We start from the raw sequence: 21,417 nt of genomic DNA, 5'->3' as shown, positions 1-21,417 counted from the left end.
CCTAGGCTGCAGTGTGTCTGGGCAGGCAGGAAGTGGGAAGGAGTTTTTCACTCCCCTGCCCTTTGCCTGCCTGAGTGCCTGAATGGAACCAGCTCCCACTGGAGGGCTGGCTGTCCTGAGTGGACAGCCACCTGCCCCTTTCTGTAAACTGCTGAGATAGATTGCAGAGGAGTGTGTGCTGGAACTGAATAAAAGGTGAGGTTCCTGAGGTGAAAGGCAAGTCAACCAATGGAAACTGAATTTACTGAAGAAGACAACCAGAGACTTCTGCAAACCCTCTGCAACATTGTGAAGTGACCACTGCTGTCCTGACCCTGATTTCTATGCGACAGAGAAACTCAGAAGAGGAAGACTCCTTCCCTTTGGCTGGTGGGACAAGCCAGCCCTGAGACGAACTACAATCTGAGCCATCTGCCGAGGTGCTGTGCTGTTCCAGAGCTGCAAGCGGCTAATACCAGGAGACCTCGGACCCAATCATAGTGCATCGTTTGCCAAGGCAGAATCCATCCAAGTCTTTGCTGAGCTCCAGGCGAACCTCCAGAGGCACAATCCAACTCACCCAATTCCCCTCACAAGTGTGCAGCACTCCAGGAATCGAAGAAGATTGACAGTGCGAATCATGTCATTTGTTGGTGCTGCAGAAAAGGTGCCAAAAACCACAGACTGACCAGAGAAGCTGATGAAATCCGTGCCACAGGTCCTCCATCGAGATTGCTGATGAGAGATCCCTTCCATTGACGTGCCTTTCATCACCAGACCAAGGAATCCGGAGGTCGGGTCCAGTGCTGCCACATCAAGGAGAATCCAGCCACAAACATTTCTTCTAACCTAAGGTACTGTGGGGAGAAAAGGTATCGTTTACCTTAATCCAAGAAGTCGCTCCAGAGCGTTGTAGTGCACATAGAGCTGTCCAGGGTGTCCACTCTTACCTCAAGCTGCTGCTTGTGTCCCTTTTGCGAGTCCTTTAACAGGGACTCCACCATTGAGTTATTCTTCTAGTATCCTTACCTAGAGACTGAAAGTATCCACAGGAATCTTTGCAATTCTGCTGCTTCATAAGACTTTGAGCCCTCTCTAAACTGCCTTTTAGCTAGTGTTGCAAATTGAACTTTAAAAGCCCTAGTGTGCGAAGAAACTGCCTCTAGAACCTTGAGCTCTGCTACTGTTTGACTAATCGCCTGTTTTCCTTCCAAAAAGACTTTGGGCCTCATTACGAGTATGGTGGTAAGTGGTAAAATTGGTGGTAAGTCTGTTGCCACCAATTTTACCACTATGCCAAATTATGAGGTTGGGCCTGGAGTGAAGGATTTACCTCCAGGAAAATCCCGGAGGTAAATTCTGCTGCGTACGGCTTAAAAGAATCAGCAGAATTGGCTGAATTACTGTTGCGGAAAAGCCCCTCTCAGTCCAATGGACTAACAAATAATGGGAAATTACACCACCACTTGCAAGTCCGGCAGTAATTCCATAGGACCAAGTGGTGGTAATGAGGCCCTTTATCTTCTGCGGTTTTGCTAACTAAATACAATTACCGTATAGCTTTGTGTGTTTTTGAGTGTGCGTTATTACTGATAATGCGGTACAACTGTCATTATTGTCAAAAGCTGCAACAATTGTAACCGCTAGCAACTACAAACTAAGCAGTAGGCTTGAAAAAGTATCTACAATGTATCTTATGTGTTTTGGTTTAATGTGCTAAGTATTTTAAAAGATCCCTTGTGTAAATATAATATATATTTCATATACATTTATTGTATAAGTGTTTCTTTGAGTTACATTACTAACTGGGTTTAGTGTACTTACATACAGCTCACATCTACCTCTTATGATAAGCCTGACTGCTCTGCCACTCTACCAAGGTTCCATGAGTAGTACAGACTGATACTAAGAGTTGAGGACCTGTACCCCATTGGGATGGTTTTATGAAGTCTTACCTATAGTGGTCTTAGGAAAACTCCCCTAACAAAGGACCATCAGAATGCTGGGCATAAAGCATTGCAGTGAGCCGAGCCAGAGAAATAATGCCTGTTTTGTAGCTGCATACTAAGCAGTCTCTGGCTTTCAGGCCCAGATGCTAAGCGCCTTGAACTGCAGTAGGCGGGCCGTGCTGATGCAGAGACCAGAGCCCTTGTGGTGTATGTTGCTTCAGCTGTGCATGTTAAAGTGTGGCCCGAGCAGCAAGGAGGACCCGGAACAGATGCATGTGCTGTACCGCTTTCAAACTGCGGCTCCCTGATCTGCACACTGTGCACTCCATTGCAGCCTCTAGGTGATATGAACCCCTGTAGGGTGCAGAACAGTGATATGCCACCATCGTATGCACATGGGTCGAGGCGTGCCATGGGCCATGACACAAGGCAATGCTTCCACCTGGGCAGCCATGGCCACCTGGGGCACAAGGAGCTCACCTCCAGATATCACTCATAGATCCATAGTCAGACTGCATGACCATAGGGCAGAATCGGCTGAGCAGTACTACCTACTTATATAGCTGTGGCTCAAGCAAGTAATGCTGCAAGTAGTTACCGTGCCTGGAGGCATCTCTTAGGAGGATTCATGTCCTGAATTCACCCACTTGCCATATGTTCCCTAGGCCTCTAGAGCACACAGGATTTGGCAGTCTTCAGATGGCACTCGCCTACTTTTCCACTCCCTGGGGTCAGACATCAGATATGCCCATGAGCAGCCCGAGATGACAGGAAAAGGATACAAACATTACGATGGCATCTCAGAAGGGGATAGTCAGTAAGATTCACTCCAGGCTCAAATCTAGACAAATCATGATAAATGGGCCCTATCTGTTGAGCCATGGGAAAAGGAGTGCCTATCAGGTTTGCTGGAAAAATGAAACCAGTGGAACCTGGGGTGCTGCAGACTATAAGATAGGATGGCACATCAATAACAAGGGGGGGATTGTAAAGGCAATACAATAATAAGGCATGGTCTCCTTTAGGGAATTCAGACCTTAGAATGCACATATTGATAGGCTCACCTCTGGTCTTGTGGAAGAAGGCACATTGATGGACTTGGTGCAGAAGGCTGCAAACCCATTGACTATAACCTGAAAGCTGAAGGTCCAAGGAACTGCTAATAAAAGAGATTGGTCCTTATTCTTGTTGGGTACAGAGTTCTGCCCACACAATGTTTCTTCAACACTTGCTTGATATGGCTCCATATTTATTTTATAACCAACCTCAAATAATGCAAACCTATGGCATCCGTTTTCAACATTACTAAGATGGTAATGACTTAATGGGCAGACCGGGCCCAACCATAGAATTCAGCTGACCCAGCTGAGCTCCCATCCCCTCTCCCCAAGGGGTGTTGCATTCACAGTGCTTTAGTACTCCACCAGTGTGCCCCACTGTGCCATGTCTCCTCCCCAGAGGTGCCAACTCCACAAATATACTCCTTTTGTGGGGGTATCGCAGCAGATTCACTTCAGCTGTTTAGTGCAGACTCACCTTTAAGGAGAACAATCTCATCCAAGGTCTGCTGAGAGCCAAAGAAGCCCTTATCTCTGAGTGGCGGTGTGCGGCTCTGAATCTGGTAATCACTCCGAGACTTTCCAAGGCTGGATTTGGGAACTGCAGAAAAGGATTGCAAAGGTTTTACGTAGAAAGCTCTAGAGACGCATGGACAGCAAAAAATGGAGGAAGTTAATCATATGGAAGAGGCAAATCCAGACATATCATGACCAACGAGATGCATGCACAGAACTCTTCCAGTTCCTGCCAATCCTGACATGTGGCATTCTGACAAAGTTACTTAGACACACACAGAGACCTGCTAATACACCTTGATCCTGACCTGCAACACACCTTCATAATCCATTACTGATGCCAACGCACATCTCTGGCATTACACATGTCCTGATTTGCATCAGCCAATGCTTTTCCAGTACAGGGACTTACACACCGCTCTGCCCATGCACAAAACACCTTGACTGCATCACTCTTTGCATTAAACGTGTAGAGGAGCAGGTGGACAAATCATCCCTAGCTCCCGCCCCCTCACGTCTGTCATAGTGGAACAGCAGAAGAGCCATATGCGGGACACCAGGTATCATCCCAATACCCCTTTGAGTGTATGAAAGATGATATGCACTCGGACAGCCGTATCGAATGTTCCCACACATTGAAAGGGTGGAAGGAACTTGACACACACCATTGGACATCACAGAGCTATAAGTGAAATTTGACGAGAGCAGAGTGACATCATGAATGAAAGATACTGAGACGCACTAAAACAATATGCAAATACCTAAGAATAAAGAGTTAACTGAAGTGACAAGAGCAACATGTAATCGGATATGAAGAAATCATATATGCAAAGAAGATACAGTAACCTGTTGACTAATAAGTGTATATATGCAGAAATGCAAGGTAGATGAGACATATAGAAGCTTGCGGCAGAAAAAAACATAATGTGGCTGGGGCGGCCATGATGGAAAGATGGATGCCGGACTTGTATTTAAACTAATCAAGCTATCTCAGAGACAGACCAGGGCTGCAGAGTCAGGAGGCGCTGGAAGAACAGCGTTGTGTGAGGAATAAAGAGGAGTCTATTAGCCTGGGATCAAAAATGTTACTTCAAGGAATTATTGCAAGGCACAAGGAGAGTCAGAAAGATAAGCCATGTAGGTAAGACATATTTCTCTTAGATTAAGTAAAGAAGAAAACATCTGCAGGAGCCAAGTATTGGATAATTAAAGATGTGAAAGGCCTATGCAAGGTCGAAAGAGCTAGTCTGTAAAGGCCAAAAGGAGTAATGACACCCAGCACAATTGAATCAAATAGCAGTAAATAGGTCAAAATTGACACATTAGTAGTCTCCTCACATGTGATTCAGAAGTAAAAAACAAGGGCTATTCATTAAGCTCGAGACAAAGATAATGGTGTGCCTACACCCCCTTAAAAGTCCCAGAATCAAGAACAGGCTGCGAAACCAACTACAAAGGAGAAGCTTTGGCTTAGGGCCAGACTGATGAGAGATGAAGAAGTAATTGGGAAAGTGGGGAGTAGCCTGACGTTACTCTCGGCACCTGGGTTCCATTTTGCTTACGTACTACTAATGAGCCGAAAGTCCAAGGTTGGGAAAGCACGCCAACCAATCAGAGGGTCTATTTAACAACATGATATACAATGTTACAAACTACCAATTTGCTGCCATTTTTCTGCTATAAACAGTAATATATATATATTGAGAGGATGGTTAGAGGTGTGCCTTACAGATAAGGGGCAGACACTGATGTTATTAACACTTATACATACTATAGGTACATATGTTCCCCTAACCAATCCCTCCCTTCAATAGGTTTTACAGTTTTCCATGTATGATGATATCATAGATGACGCATATTGAGATATAAAACCTTTGTATAACCAAATTTGGGTGTGAGTGTGAGGACTACAGCTTGTTGTTCACCAGATTGCCCTACTTTATTATATAATTATATTGAAGTAGTACTTTGCCATATTCTCTGAGTCTGTCTGGTTATTTCGGTATGAGATCGTTATTGGTAATTCCATCTAGCACATGAGATACTTCAAGGTGTTATAGTGCAAACCAGACTCACAAAGACCTATGTGAATGCACTTGGCATGCAGTATCATCTTATGTTTCATTACTGTGGATTACACACAGCTCCACATATGCACCTCAGTCTTGATCTACACTACTCTCTGTAATTCCGATACTGGGACCCACCCATAGCTCTTCTAATGTACCCAAATCTGGATCTGAGGCACACTAAGCTATTTTAACAGTGGGACCCACCTAGCATGGACAGTTCACTCACCACTATATGTTCCCAAGTGCCCATTGCTATTCAGTACTATGACCATCACAGCTTGATATTGGTTGTACTCACCTGATTTATCCAAGTCTTGAACTATGACGCTGTCTGTTAGCTGCTCCTGGGAGCTACCAGAATGAGGAGAGGGGACATTCTTTGGGGCCGCCTGTTGGCTCACACCATTGACACTGTGCTGTTTGGGAAACATTTGATTAGGGAAAGAGGCATGCCAAAGTAAGATTTAATCAGCTGACACATTGACAATTCCTTTAATACCAATGTACTATGACATGTCACTTAATTGGATAGATAGCCAGTTATTTTCTTACAGTTACACCTGATGAGAGGGGCAGGTACAGGGACATATGCTGTCTTAGGTAGTGTATGATGTGGAAGTAGTACAGCCCCTGGTTGATAACAAGACAGACTCTGCCCTTAAAGTGATATCTGGTTATGATATGTTAAAGGTTCTTATGCCGCACACTGTTGCCACCTGTGTAGTCTCTTGGAGCCCTGGCAGATTTGGTTGGTGGCTGCTATGTGGTGTTGGGCGAGATTATGTGTGGTCTGTTTCGTTGTTGTAGTGTTGTGAAATGCATGCAGTTTGTGGTGCTGTAGAGGTATGGTTGTGTTTAGTTCAGAGTTTGAGAGGTGTATGCTAGTGATGGGAGCTCTGTTGAAGTAACACCACTCTAAGGAGTAGGAGGTACTGTGTTTGTAATGGCACATGCAGCGTGTTACAGATGTAACCCCTTCTAGATGAAGGTACGTCATGATCTCTCCACCCCTTGGCCCTGTTCCAGCCCAGGCATTAAGTGGAACGAGGTGTCCCGTCTCACCAGCACAAAGGTGTTCACATGAATTCCTCTCCCACCTATCAATGTCCGTCAGCTTCATCTTCACCTCTGTACCCCTACCCTCAATCCTCTGACATTATTTCCCTTTCTCTGCCACCTCTACCCTCCCGCTTTACCGTGCCCCATACTTTACCACATGCTGCGGAATCTCTGTATTGGAGTAGACTCGCGTGGGCTGGGTTGGTGCAGCAATCTGTCCAAACGGATCATCCATGTAGGCATTGGGAGTTGGGAACTTTCGGAGGAGCAAAGCACTGAAAGATAAAAGACACAAGAGCCACACGCACACAGGACACCATTATTCACAGGACCCCCTCACAAACAGAATGTTTTGTGCACATTATGTTGAGGTTATGATTATGTTAGTGTAAGACGTTGATTTGTTTGACTAGAAACATATAACGATAAAAATAATGTATCTGTTTATTAGACCTTAAAAACAAGTGATTCTGCCAATCAATCAATCATAGGAGGGCAATAGTTGAGGGAGGAAATAGAGCAAAATAAGATTCTTAGGTTGTCAATAATAAAACAGCAGGATATCGAGAATTGATAGAATTATAATAAAGGAATAAAAGAGAACATTATTTTCTAGGCCTGAAAATTGTTTGTCTAATGTTTTGGGGGAAAAGGGTGGTGATTGATGGTGCTTGCTCGAATTGATTGTTGTGATATAATCAATTAAAGTAATAGCAGAATAAAAGGTCTGCTAAGTATTGACAGTTAAAAATGACTTGTCATCATGGAGGACACTCCTCTTTTCCGTTTGTGCAAAACATTACTAAGGTACACACCTAAGGTTAGAAAATATCATGCTGAATGGGTAAGAGACACGGCTGACAAAATGTTCATGCAGTGGCCTCAAGAGGTTTCCCTATCAGGAACAGTATTACAACACATGACAACATAATTACATGCTGTGTACACAGGGAAGAAGCTCCAAAAAGGTTACCTATTTTAGAGCTATGGAAAATGTATCAGAGCGTGAGAGAAAACCCATCTGAGAGGGAGTAGATGCTTGATCAGATTATATCTTAATGACGTCAGATGAAGAAAGGGAAGAAAATGAGAGAGCATGAGAAGAGGGTGTGTGTGGCTCTTTCATAGATCCATACATAGGAAAAGGGGTAAAGTGGTCATATTTAGGAGAACCAGAAACAGAAACACCAGAACCTACTCATATCCCTAACACTACAAGGATGATCGTAGGGTGTAGGGGAAATGTCCCCACCTTAAGTAAGTAGATTGAGGTCACTGCCAGGACGAAGGCGAGTGGGCAAAACTAGCCCCACCTGGAAGACAAGAAGCATAGGTGGATATGATTGTAGAACAGGGTTCACACAATTCCCGTGATAAGAAAAAGGGGGAGGACAACAACAATATATACCGTGGCCACAAATGGATAAAGATAATTAAAAATCCAAATTACCTAGTTTGACTGCAGGAGTGCATAAATGGATTTATGAGCTAGAAAGAATGACAGTGGGAATGCCATGAGCATTGGGTGACATAAAAGGCCTACTATTAGCTATCCTAGGGGAGAGAGCTGACGACATTTGGAGACGAGCGTATATGCGAGTAGGACAGCACAAAACAAGATGGAGCACCATTTAATAATTGCAGAGCAGACATATGGAAGGCACTTAGAGTACAGTATCCTGATACTTCAGACATGGTCGCGATCATGAAAAGGAAAATAGGAGAGAATGAAGATCCTGTTGCTTATATACAGGAGATTCAAGAACTTTGGCGCCTTGAGACGAGGGAACTGTGGGATAAGACTGTAGCATTATTTTATCATCTTTTATGTCAGGTACTGTCTGAGCCACTGCAAAGGCAGATGAAAAAACAAGTAGGGATGGAAGCGAAACCATGACCAGAAATACAGTTGAATATTGTACATCATTGTCGATTGTTAAAAGAGAAGAATAAGAAAAAAATCTGAGAATGGGAAACTTGAGGAAGCAAAGTTAGTTCAGAAAACATTCTCGAAATTTGCTATAGAAGGGGCAGTACTGACAAGCGGTGAAGGAGTGGCTAGACAAGAGTTTCTGCCTACAGAGCCAATCAATGAAGGGTACCCCATAGATCAGGGCAGGTACAATTTTTGGTCACCTGGTAGAGGAAATGGACCTACAGGACAAGGAGGTGGATTTCAAAACCCTCAAGGGGAGTAGTATTTAATGGAGGATAACCACAGCAATGTTGGAATTGTAGGTGAATGGGACATATGGTCCACCCGTGGAGAAGTAGAGGAGGCATGCAGCAGAACTGGCAAGCTCCAATAGGGGGAGAGGCTATTTTCCACAGTATAGTATAGAACCACCGGAGTATTTTGCCCAAGATCACACACAGTATCAGACAAGTGCGCGACAAACACAGCAAATGCAGCAGATTCCGCTGCAATCACAGTCGCCACAAGAACAACCACAGCAAGTGGTTTTATTTTAATCTCCTGAGTGAGTGGAACCTTTTACCACTCACCCATTGGTTTTCTCTGACTTGGATTTTTATTGTACTGCTTTTATGGAGTCTGCTAAACTCCACATGTTTAATACAGGCATCTGCTTTTGGCTTTGTGACACCCAGCACCCTTTGTGCAATGTCACTGAGGAGTCCCTTTATTTCATTCTCTTGTGAGAACTACAGTTCCCAAGAGTAGTGAGATAACTTTTATCTTACTTACCTTTTCCTTTGTGGGTCCAGCATACACCACCTTATGCAGGGTGCTGGGGGGTTACCTTGTAACTCCTTATCCCACTACTCTGGTAACCTTTTGTTACAGTGACTAACTAACTTAAATGTCTGGTGGCAGTGGACGCATTTTCTACCATGTGTGCAGTTTACTGGTAGGCTGATTTCTCAGCTGCATTACAGCACCCATGCGTGACCATTTTCTCAAAATGGTGCCTATCCACTTTTGTCACCATTTTTAGTTAGTCAGTTCCTTCTGGGCTCTCCTTCTATCGTTTCATGTAGATGTGAATTCTTTGTGAGTTTTGCCTTTGGTGGGCTTCAGCCCTGAAGCCCGCCCAGGCTCCAGTGTGTCTGGGAAGGCAGGAAGTGAGGGAGGATCCCGAAACTTCACTGTCCTTTGTCTGTACATCTGCCTGGCTGCAACCCGTTCTAACTGGGCAGCTGGCTGTCCTGCAGGACAGCCAATCCCCAGGTGATTGACAGCTCCATGGGAGTGAATAAATGTGTTCCAGCATATAAGGCGAAGATCTTTGGACTACAGGCAGAGTCTACCACTGGAACAAGGAATCCAAAGTAGAAGATGGGATATGCCAGCAGCTCCTTCAATAACCACAGAAGTACCAGTGAAGCCTTGCAGCTGTGCTGACCCCATTTTCATCTCGACAGGGAAGCTCTGCCACGGATGACTTCCTCACTTAGGTTGGACCAACTAGCCTCAAGACCTTCTTCAATTTAGGCTAAACTACTACATACTGCAACTCTCTTGAGCTACAGAACACCATTACCTGGGGTATTTGGACCTTTTGCGAGTGCACCATCTTGCGAATATCGAATCCCACTAAAACTTTGCATGTATCCGTGTGGACGTGCAGAGACTGGGATTCTTCACCAAAGGTCCCCTCCCAAGAGTTCAGGACTGAGTAATCGAAGAGAATCCAACTGGTGATATTTGTACCTTCTTGGCACCAAGAAAAAGTGCCAAAACCACAAAGAGCCGCTGGAGTGAGCTGAATCCTTTTTTGCCAACCCCTTCTCTTGAGGGCAGCTGCAGAAGCCCATCAAAGGTCCTCCTTTCATCACCACAACCAAGTAGCAGGAATTGGGATCTTAATCGTTGCATCCTGTAGGCGACCGGCTACATTTTCAACTTCACTCTTCAGGTACTGTGGGGCTTGGGTTGTACTTACCTTATGCCATTTTCGGTGCTCCTTTTTTTTGGGAGTGCTGTTTTCTTCAATTTGGAGTTGACCTCAACTCCACTGTGCAGGCCTTACAGCCTGTGTGCTATCAGGAAGGCCCCTCTTGAGCTCCTGTGTTTTCTACAAGAACAACTGACTGGCTACTTAACTTTCCTCTCAAGGTTTTCATCAGAACTGGTGCTCTCCATTTGACTGTGGCTTGGTTTGTTTCTTAAAGGTCCATCTTCTTGATTGTACTGGCTTTGGCAATGCTGGTTTTCCATAAACTTTAATTGTGAACACTTTTTTAGTTAGGAAACAGATTGCCTAAATCCCTCTGGGAGAGTGTACATTGTTATTTAACAGTTGCTAGCTGTGTTCTGTTTAATTTTTACTTCACTCTAAACAGAATTGTGCAAAGGTGATACATATATATGTGCTTTTATTGACTTTAACTGACATCTCTCTGTGTGCTGGATATAAAAAGTATATGAAATGTTACTCACCTGCATTATTATTCCTTTTATAATCTTATTCCATTTCTAATTCAATGTTATTGTTAGTTTCTACATTTTTGATTTGCTGGTGTGCCTTGTGTACACATAAATAAATATATTTTAATATAACTTTAAGTGAGTAAGTGTTTTCCTGGGTCTATGTATGTAATGATGTATTTATACTTCTCTACAGCTCACATAACTCCCTCCTAAAATAAGCCTGACTGCTCAGCCACTCTACCGACTAGTACAAGCCTATATTAAGAGTCGGGTCCCTAATACCAAGAGGTATGTTTTATGAAGTCTAACACCAGTTGGGCTTTAGAAAAATGTACCCAACACCGGTGGCAGGTGGTGGCATTGGTGTAGATTGGATTACATTGACTATTTGTTATACTTGTGTCCAAGAAATCCATCCACAAGGCTAGCTCTGCTAAGAAAAGGTAACGTATAACTGATTAAATTGATAATTTTAATGAACAGGCCCTTACATCACTTACAGTAGAACAACTGAAATATGCATGTAAACCAAGCCTGAGTTGTAAGGGAAGAAAACATGATTTAATTCTAAGGTTGTTAAATCCTCAAAACCCTGGCAGTAGGCCCATAAGCCCTACTCCCAAAATTAATATAGAAGAGAATTCGGAGGATGACAGTTTAGAGCTTAATTCTAACCTGCTTATGGAGAGGGTCCTCAGTTACTTCCTACCATGACCCGGCTGGTTCAACAATATAAGCCCAGATTTACTATCTCTTGAACAAATGTAAATTGCACTTGAATTCAGGAAACTGACTCTTCAGTCTAATGACAAAGAAAACGAAAGAAGGCACAGTGAAAGGGAAAGGCAACATGAATATTAGATGAAGGAAATGTCCCTTGACTCTGCTTCCTTTTCAGGGTCTTCCCAGCCCGATGGTCCCAAGAAACATCACCTTCCACAAGAGGTGGAGAGTGTGTATGTACCAATGTATTGGATTGGTTGGGTACATTTGAGTTTAATTGTGGTTTTCAAGATATTGGTGGGAATGATTTTGTTCCATGGGTTATGTCTAGGCTCCCCCAGAATGGCTGTGATGCTGTTATGGAGTTGAATGCTAAAAACAGAAAGGTCTATGAAGTAGTCAAACAGGCTCTTATAGCTAAGTTTGGGAAGACTCCTTCCCAATACCCTAAAAGATTCATAGACCACAAGAAAAAGGATGGGACTCTTTGGGCTACCTGGGTGTGTGAAGGCCTGAAAAACTGAGATGGCTGGATAAAGGATTACAAGGTGAGCACTTTTGAAGGAATGAGAAATCTGTTTTTACTTGTGGGTAGTCAACAGGGCCACTCACGAGGACTCTGGGGCTACTCATAAAAAGGAAGATGGGAAAAAGCACAAGAAAGAAGATAACGACAATTCTAATCCTCCACCATCCAAAGAGGGCCACAAACACCATAAGGGTAAATTCCAAGGGAAGCCATACAGGTCTAGTGAAACCTCTGGGGCCAAACCGGAGGGAAGTTACCAGAAACCCCCATTCCAGAAAACCTTTGATAAATGTGTGGTTTGTGGGTCTGGTGGTGACCATGTGAAAGGGGATCCCAGATGCAAGGGTAAACCTTCAGGGGTCCAATCTGTCTCCTTAGCCTTCATCCCTGAAGGAGAAGCTCAAATGAATATGCTCTCTTTCACTTACTAGCTGAAGAACCCATTGGAGTTCAAGCTAGTGTTTATTTAGTGTCCTTGCGTCTGTGGGAACAGAACAATATTGATGGTTATAATACAATCTCTGACAACACAAAATAATATTACAAGGACAGTGTACTTGTTGATGGACAGGAGAGTCAAGCCATTAGAGACAATGGGGCCAGCATCACGGTGGTGGATGAAGGTTTTTTGAAACCTGAAGATGTAGCTAAAACACCTAATGGTCCCACCAATCTTGCCCAGGTGCCCTATCCAAATGGTCCCCATATTGCTAGCCCGCATTTAGTGTAATAACATGACTGTTAGAATTCCTGTTAGGGCGCAATCTGTAGTGCCTGCAAGGGTCCTGTTAGGTAATGATCTGAAGACTCTAGGAGTAGACTCCAGTACACTAAGGCCTCCCAGTAAAACGTAACAGGAACTGACAAGATTGACCAGAGAGCCAACCTTGAGAGACTCTCAGTTTGAGATCAAGGAGTAATCCAGTATCTCTAATCAACAGGCAGGCCTACCTTCCACTTCTTACAAGAAGAAAGAGATCAAGGAGAGATACAGGGTCTCGGGAAAGAAAAAGGCCTCAAGCCCAAACCTGCTTAAAAGAAATGGACTTCCGCCAGAGGAAAGTCGCAGGTCACCCCAGTGACTCCACCTTCAGCTGAGGCTGAGTTGGTACGTGAGGAAACTCCTGAGGGACCATCTGCTGGTGAAACATAACTGTAGGAGATCCTTTCCTGCTTGTAAGGGCTGGATCCTAGAGACCATCCTCCTGAGCTACAGACTTTACTTGCAGAAGGTGGACCCTCTAGGGCAGATTTCAGCAGAGGACAAAGGGAGTATCCCTCTCTAGAAGGTCTGCATCAGCAGACAGCTTCCCAGCTGGAAGGGCAGGAGCCAGGGAAGCATAGACTCTACTGGGAGGCTTTATTTATTTAATTGTTTTTTTTAATAACGTGCCTAATACCTTGCCTGAGTTCGGTTTATAAGCGCGGATCCGGGATTCGAACCTCTGTTGCGCTGCATGGTCTTGCTTTCAAAAACAGCACGTTGCCCCTGTGCTATATCGGGCTCCTCTACAGTGAGCCTACAGAGTCTACTCCAGGGGACTTCAGGATATTGGTAGTATGGCAAGAGATAAGACAACATTTTCTACAACTAGCAGATGAGAGCCCTCTGGCTGGTCACTTCAGTTCTAAGAAGACCAAAGAGAGGCTCTCATTGTATGTTAATGTTAATGTTAAAGGATATTTGTACCACACGCTATCACCACCGGAGTGGTCGCCTGGCTTTCTGGTGGCTCTGTAATGAAGGGGGGTAGGTTAGGCGTGTTAATAGGACAAAGTTTGGAAAAGAGCAAGGGAGCTGCAACGCACTGTTGGCAGTTTCAGTTCGTTTAACACCGTTCACCATGCATATTGGTGTTATTCGGTTCTGAGTCTATCGTGTGCTGTTGATTTTGGGTCTGTGTGGTGTGATTGTGGTTGCAGTAGTTTTATTGGCACAAGATGGGTGCAGATGTGGACAAACAGGACAAACATTGTAGAAGCTGCTACATTTGCCGGCTCTCTGGTAAAAGTGGTACCAAGAATGTGGCACCCTTAGTGCCCCTCCGAGTAGTGGGTGTTCCTTTTGAGAGGGTGGGGATTGACATTGTTGGTCCTCTAGACCCTCCAAATTCCTCAGGCAACCGGTTTATACTGGTTGTAATAAACAATGCTTCTAGATACCCTGAGGCCATACCTATGAGGACTGTTACTGCTCAGGCAGCGGCTAAGGTCCTACTTGGTATTTTTTTGCCAGGGTAGGTTTTCCTTAGGAAGTAGTCTCTCACCAGGGTTCACATTTTATGCCCCACTACATGCAGGCCATGTGGAAAAACTGTGGAGTTACTTACAAGTTCTCAACTGACCACCACTCCCAAACAAATGGGTTGGTAGAGAGGTTTAACCATACAATGAAGAGCATGATAGGTGCCTTAGAAGAACCCCTGAGAAGAAATTGGGAACTTCTACACCAATGCCCACTCTTTGCTTATAGAGAGGTGCTTCAAGCTGGAGTGGGTTTCAGCCCAGTTGAGCTCCTCTATGGTCATCCAGTCAGAGGCCCTTTGGGTCTGATCAAGGAAGGATTGGAGCGTGCTCCACTCTTAAAGCAAGTCTGTGTAACTGCTTATTTACTAGGCCTCAGGAAGAGGATGGTGCATTTGATGACTGAAGCTTCTGAAAACCTGAAGGCTGGTCAAGCCCTGGTCAAGCATTTGCATGACCAGAAAGCTAACATGGGAGAAGAATACCCAAGGCCAAGACATGGTATTCCTCCTTTCCCAATTATAAACCAACCCACTCTTCCGCCACCTTAATGGGGTATTTTCAATCACACCCCATCTCCTCCTACCCATTTCCAATAAGTACTGAGGCAAAGGAGAGGCGATTGGGAGCAGTGATGATTACCCATATAAACAACACAGGAAATACAAAGTGAGGCTTACTATGTAACACCAGTAGATTATCCCACTGATAGAGTCAGGCATGGTCAGGCAATCAACCTAAACCATTTACACCTGACTCCACTTGACAATTACTTCAGGTATAAAAAGTGTGATGAGGCCAAGAAGTACGAGCGAGCTGGGTTTGCTAGTTGAAACGTGAAGGTAGCAACATTAGTAGCCTGGGAGAATTGGAGGAGAACAGGATGCTGAGACGCTTGCCCAGTGTACCAGAGGGGTTGCAGCGTAGCAGAGGATCTATGTCTCCATTAAGCAGAGGAAGGCGAGTGGTTGCTTGTTGGCCGTGTCCAGGCCAGTGCTCGTTCCACTGGACGTGTGACGGTCCCAGAGGTGTCTGAGGGGCAGGTAGTGAGACGCTGACCTCACACCCCATATCCAGGGGAGCTGCTCACCAGCGCAGCGCTGCCTGGGTGGGTCTATGGAATGAGAGGAACCCGGCGGAGTGAGGATGGCTGGAGCAGTGTCTTCAAGGAGAAAGCAGGAAGTAAAGCGGTAAGCAGAAAGAATGAGAAAGCAAGGAAAAGCAGCGTGCGCAAGCGGCGCAAAGCAAAAGACAGTAAAGTGCCAGTGCAAGCAACCTGAAGCTGGAGAGAAGGGAAGCGTGCAAGCGACAGTGAAAACGAGTGAAAGAAAGTACAGAGAGGGCACGAGCAACCCGAAACAGGGAAGTAGGGTGCAAGTGACCCGGAAGATTGGAAAAGATAAAGTGAAAGAAAGTAAAGAAAGGGTGAGAGTGACCCAAAAGCTGGAAAGGAGGGTACAGAAGACCCGCTCAATGATGTTATTCATTGAGCATTCCATATTCACCAATTTGGAGAGTAGTAAATCTAGTGACATTAATAGCAGCACCAGTAGGGAAGAAAGATTATGTACATGATTGCACAATGTATACTGAGTTTCATGATAATATTCCCCACGTTAAAGAAAACGCTCTGGGGGGGGGGTTCTATTCATTGGTGGCTCTTCAAAAATTGACCAAAAGACAGGAGAAAGGCACACGGGATGGCCCGTATTAAAGTTAAAAAAGAATGGGGAATTAGAAGTATTGACAAGTGCGAGATTGCCTTCACATTGTTCTGCACAGGGCTGCAGAATTAGTGGTGCTTATCGCCGCACTTCAGAGATATGAGGATGAGGACGTGACAGTGTACTCTGACTCAACCTATGAGATGTCACCCGTTCACGCAGGGTTGTCACGATGGAAAAGGAGGGACGTCCTCCACGCAGACAGCATACCCGTGCAACATGTGCTGCTTATTAACGTACTAAAGCTCCCATTGGCTATCACCGTGGTGAAGTGCACACCCTATATTAAGAGGGCAGAGATGATTTCTCGCAGTAACGAAGCCGCAGATGTTGAAGTGAAAAGAGCAGAATATTTTCCAAATATTTCTATTTTGAAGTCAAAAGTGTTGGCAAATGTCAAAAGTTGCATGATGAGGAAATGAGGCTTTAACATGTTATCCATCGTACAGTTAATTGAGCTGCAGGAGTGAGCCCAAGAAGAAGAAAATGTTTAATGGAAAAGATGTGGGTGTTCTTTATCCCCCACAGAGGCTATATGGAGACAAGATAGTACTGAAAGCCAGTTATGCCTCGAGCCCTATTGAGAGTTGCGCTGGATTAGCATCACTATCCTACGTATATAACTGGAGAAAATCTAGCTGCCATGAACGCAAAGGGCTGGTTTTTGCCAAATGTGTTAGAACACATTGCACAGTTTACTGTAAATTGCATTGTCTGTCAGAATTTCACAGCAGGGCATACCTTGATGGAGAAAATGGAACCCTGACAGAAGCAATAACTCTGTTGTCAACTCTGCATACGAAAATGGTGGAAGTAGATGAGCCCAATGATGATTGGTTTTTATCCCTAGTCATGTGGGTTCCAACCTGGATAGCAAATGTAAGGAGTAATACTAGTGATGGTGTTGCTGGGATTCTGTCTTATAAGAATAATCATTGGACAATGCAAGAAGACAGCAAAGAAAGCTATTGGGATGAAGATAATGATCGACGTAAATGCTGTGACTGATGAGCACACACAGACCGAAAACATCACCTGTTAGCACCTGAAAGGAAGTACCTTGGCACCCCAGCAACGAAGTTTCAGTATCCCAAGGATCATAAGAACTATGTGGGTTGTGGGTGTTCTGTCAACTGACTGGGGAATGTTGTCATATGACCTATATTGTGGATGAACACATAAAGAATGCAGGTAACCTGAGGTGGGTGACAAAGATATGGATTCTGAAGAAACCACAGTGTGAAGAAAAGGTGAAGAAAATTGAGGAGGTGGTCGAGGACTCAACCAGAGAGGGGAATGTAGAGAGGCAGATGTACACATCATCTATAGAGCCCATCCTCTTACCTCTTGTCATATTGGAAGAACAGCAAGAGAGCATTGTGTTTGACACTGGGTATTATCCCAATACCACGTTGAAGGAATGAGAGATGTTATGCACTCAAACAACTATATTAAATGTACCCTGAACCTGATGCGGTAGACATGAACTTGCAGTCACCACTGGAGATAGAAGAACTATAAATAAAGTCTGACATGGGCGAAGTGACATCATGAAGAAGAGAAGAAACGTGGACGCATTAAGCCTGATGTATGGATATCTGGAGAATGAAGATGTGAATATGAAGTAAACCATATACACAGAGAACATAAGTGACAAGAGATGTAGTAGATGATTATAAGCAGAAACGCAAGGTGATATGATATGATTTGGAATTTATAACGCGCTTGAACACAAGCGTTTCTAGGCAATCAAACAATGTAGAAGCTTGATAATGAAGGCAATATAATGGGAGTAAAGCAGCCATGTTGAGAAAATGGACATCAGCATCATGTAATAGTAAGCAAGAAATCTCAGGGAGAGAGAGCAAGGCTGCAGAGCTGTCAGGCACTGGAATATAGCTTCGTGCAAGAACAAAGAGTATTTTCTTAGCTCAGGCTCAAGGACACCACAGCAAGAAGCAACTGCAAGGAACACAAGGAGTCAAAGAGGATAAGATACATACATAGGACACATTTCTCTTAGATTAAATCAAGGAGTAAATAATTGTGAGTGCCAAGCATTGAGTGATGTCCCAATGTGGTGCTTTAGTGGAACAGTACAATTCTTATGGCTTAAGTAGGGTGCGCTTAAATCCCAGAAATAGAAAATCGTGGAGCGGTGAGGGGTTACCAGACATTTGGTCGAAAAAAAAGGTTGACAGGACAAATGGTCGACACCATTTGGTCGAAAGCCAAATGGTCGAATTTTTTGTTTTTTTGATTTTTCACTTTTTTTTTTGGGGGGAGGGAGGTCCCCCCAACCTCCTTTTTTTCTAAAAAACCCTTTTTTCCCTAAACGAAAACCTAAAAAATATATATATAAATAAAAAAAAAATTCGACCATTTGGCTTTCGACCAAATGGTGTCGACCATTTGTCTTGTCAACCTTTTTCTTTCGACCAAATGACTGGACACCGTGGTGGTGAGGTGTTCCAGAGCTTGAGTGAGGTACACTTGGGTTCTGGAGCTAAGTGCTGTGCGTTAACCGGGAAATGCAGGACCTCAGACTGGAATACCAGGAATAAGTGCAGTAAAGGGAGTCTTACAAGTTGGATTGAGGCATATTAATAAAGCAAAAAGAGCACTGGATCAAGGTGGGTAGGGATGCAGCAAAGGTCTGTGAGCGACATCAGTGAGAGAAAGGGAGTGCAGTGCTGGTAGGACATGCTTACTCACACACTGGCATGACACATTAGTCCATGAAAGTTTGATACCAGGCATGACTTGCTGCAGAAAAAGTCAGCATAGTCGATTCATCTCTTACCCCACATATGCCAGATTGGTGCCATCTGCCGGTGATGGAATCTCACCGTTGGTCCTTTCGTACACAGAGCAGGCTTCAGATTCAGGGTCCCCCTCACTCCCAGCCTGCAGGAGCTTCAGCCAATGTCCCCTCTCATCTTCTGAGCCAGTCTGTCAAGGAAAATGCACCAGAAGAAGGCTTTTCAATCCGCATCCAGATTTGTCAAAATATGTTCACTCAGAAACAAAGGCCTGTCATGCAGCTGTAACATTTCCCTAAAGACTGCGTGGACATTTTGAGTCTGCATGAAAGGCTGATGTCTCTAGGAAATTCTTGATACCCCTAATCACACAAACAGCTCTACAAGCCTGATTCGCAATATTCACATCAGTGTGCTCTCATTAGGTTATACAGTCTACTGTGACAGCGTCAGGGACTTGACTAGGGACCCCACCCCACCTGGGGCAGGAGGCCTACCAGAGTGTAAGCCAAAGCCGGTCCTGCCCCAGAGATTCAGGAGGGGGAGTTAAGTGTGGTCCAATACCTTCCCCCACCCCACACCTCTCCTCTGGCCAGAGATCTCTTTTGTCTTTTTCAGAATCGGAACTCCCAAAATGCACCTGGGTGCAATCAATAAAACCTGGAATGGAACTAGAGAAACGGAATAGAGACCAAAAATGGAATGGACTGGGATTGTATCTGCCAAAAAGTGATAAGCTACCCAACACCTGAACCCTCAACCCCAGACGGGCTCCAGAAGATTGGGGGTGGCGGGTCAACAGAAAACAAACAGAGTGAGAATGGACTTTGATTTAGAGGGGGAGACACATAAATCCGCACCAAGCCCAATTGTAAACTAAACTCACCAGTACATGGAGAAAGCCACAAGGAAAACAAGCAGCCTAAGCAGATGGCTGCCACCCTGCAAATTGAGATTAAAAAGCTAACAGGGCTAAAACCTCTTAAAGTCTTCCAGGGGAAAACCTACCCCCCAGAGATTGGCCAAAGGGAGCATGTCACCAGTGAGACCAATAGGAGTTGGGAGGAGTGTTGGAAGAGGGTAGACTGGGCTAGAAGAGCCCAGCCAGTACAAAGAAGAATGAAAGTTGGTCAGTGAGATCAAGTGGAGCGATGGTGGAGGAGGATTGATGGTACACTGGAGTGCTAAAGAGACTGTGGCAGTTTTATTGTGTGAGTACCCATTTTGTATTTTGTGTGGAAGAGTGGTACCAGTTGTGTGTAGTGAGGGGGTTGGGGGGTTAGGAATATGGAGAGAGAAAAGAGGAGAGAAAGCGAATGCAAGGAAATTAGAGTGAGAGTGAATGTAAGCGATAGTCATAGGAGGGTGTGGAGATAGTGCCAGGTGGTAGTGGGAGTAGTTGGGATGGTGGAGTGAAGCATGAGGGGTGAGATAGGCACAGAGAGTGTGATGAGGCATAGACAGGGGACTGAAAGCAGAGATAGGGCGGAGTTGAGACTGGAAGTGAATCCTCCACTTCATTGTCAGACTTGGAATTTGGTGGTGCAATCAAAACAGTGGTAATTCCATTACTGTCAGAAAAAGTGCTGACAGCAGACTTACCGCCACATTTTTACTGCACCACCAAACTTGTAAAGAGGAACAATGAATTGTATTTTGATCCTATGATAAAAAAATCAAACCTTTTTTTTTATTTCTCATGAATTTGAATGTTATCCAATCATTTTTTGCATTTCACAATGTTGTTTATAATTTGTTTTGTGAATTGCAATGTTAGTTAGGAATTTCTCTGTGTATTGTGTCATTGTGAACATTGACAACTTTTGATGAATTAGAGATTTATTTTTCCTAACTCTTTACAAATGTGATTATTTGTCACATAACTGTGTTTTGTTTTTTTGAAACTAATGTACTAATATAGCATATGGTTTTGATTATGAAGTTGTTAATTACCCCGGGTTCCGACTAGAGGCCACTGGGATATATCCGTTGCTGGATATATGCGTGATCACACATAGTCTTACAGGTGGAGTCCTCCACGGTCCTTCATATCCCTATGCTTTTCAATGCTTACATGCACAGCCCTTGGCTCAAAGGAAGGAATCCTTCAAGCTTTAGTTCCAGGTGTTCGTTGGGCCACTGGGATATATCCGTTGCTGGATATATGCGCGATCACACATAGTCTTACAGGTGGAGTCCTCCCAGGTCCTTCATATCCCCATTGCTTTTCAATGCTTACATGCACACCCCTTGGCTCAAAGGAAGGAATCCTTCAAGCTTTAGTTCCAGGTTTCGTTGGGCCACTGGGATATATCCGTTGCTGGATATATGCGCGATCACACATAGTCTTACAGGTGGAGTCCTCCGAGGTCCTTCATATCCCCATTGCTTTTCAATGCTTACATGCAC

General features: G+C 44.4%; 1 protein-coding gene across 1 annotated transcript in view; it reads right to left on the bottom strand.

Annotated features, from left to right (window-relative positions):
• The window catches only part of LOC138491297 (actin filament-associated protein 1-like 2), a 341,208-nt gene that overhangs the window by 85,107 nt on the left and 234,684 nt on the right, over positions 1 to 21,417 (bottom strand). The window contains exons 11-14 of the mRNA XM_069617735.1: positions 19,050 to 19,198; positions 6,788 to 6,908; positions 5,873 to 5,990; positions 3,465 to 3,587 (exon numbers count right to left, since the gene is read on the bottom strand). Coding sequence (XP_069473836.1) covers positions 3,465 to 3,587; positions 5,873 to 5,990; positions 6,788 to 6,908; positions 19,050 to 19,198 — 511 coding nt within the window. The remainder of the gene's footprint in view (positions 1 to 3,464; positions 3,588 to 5,872; positions 5,991 to 6,787; positions 6,909 to 19,049; positions 19,199 to 21,417) is intronic.

Source organism: Ambystoma mexicanum, chromosome 10, assembly GCF_040938575.1.
Source record: "Ambystoma mexicanum isolate Mex_15411 chromosome 10, UKY_AmexF1_1, whole genome shotgun sequence".
NCBI lineage: Eukaryota > Metazoa > Chordata > Amphibia > Caudata > Ambystomatidae > Ambystoma > Ambystoma mexicanum.
Note: the sequence above shows the minus strand (reverse complement) of the source record. Positions and strands in the feature narration are given on the sequence as shown.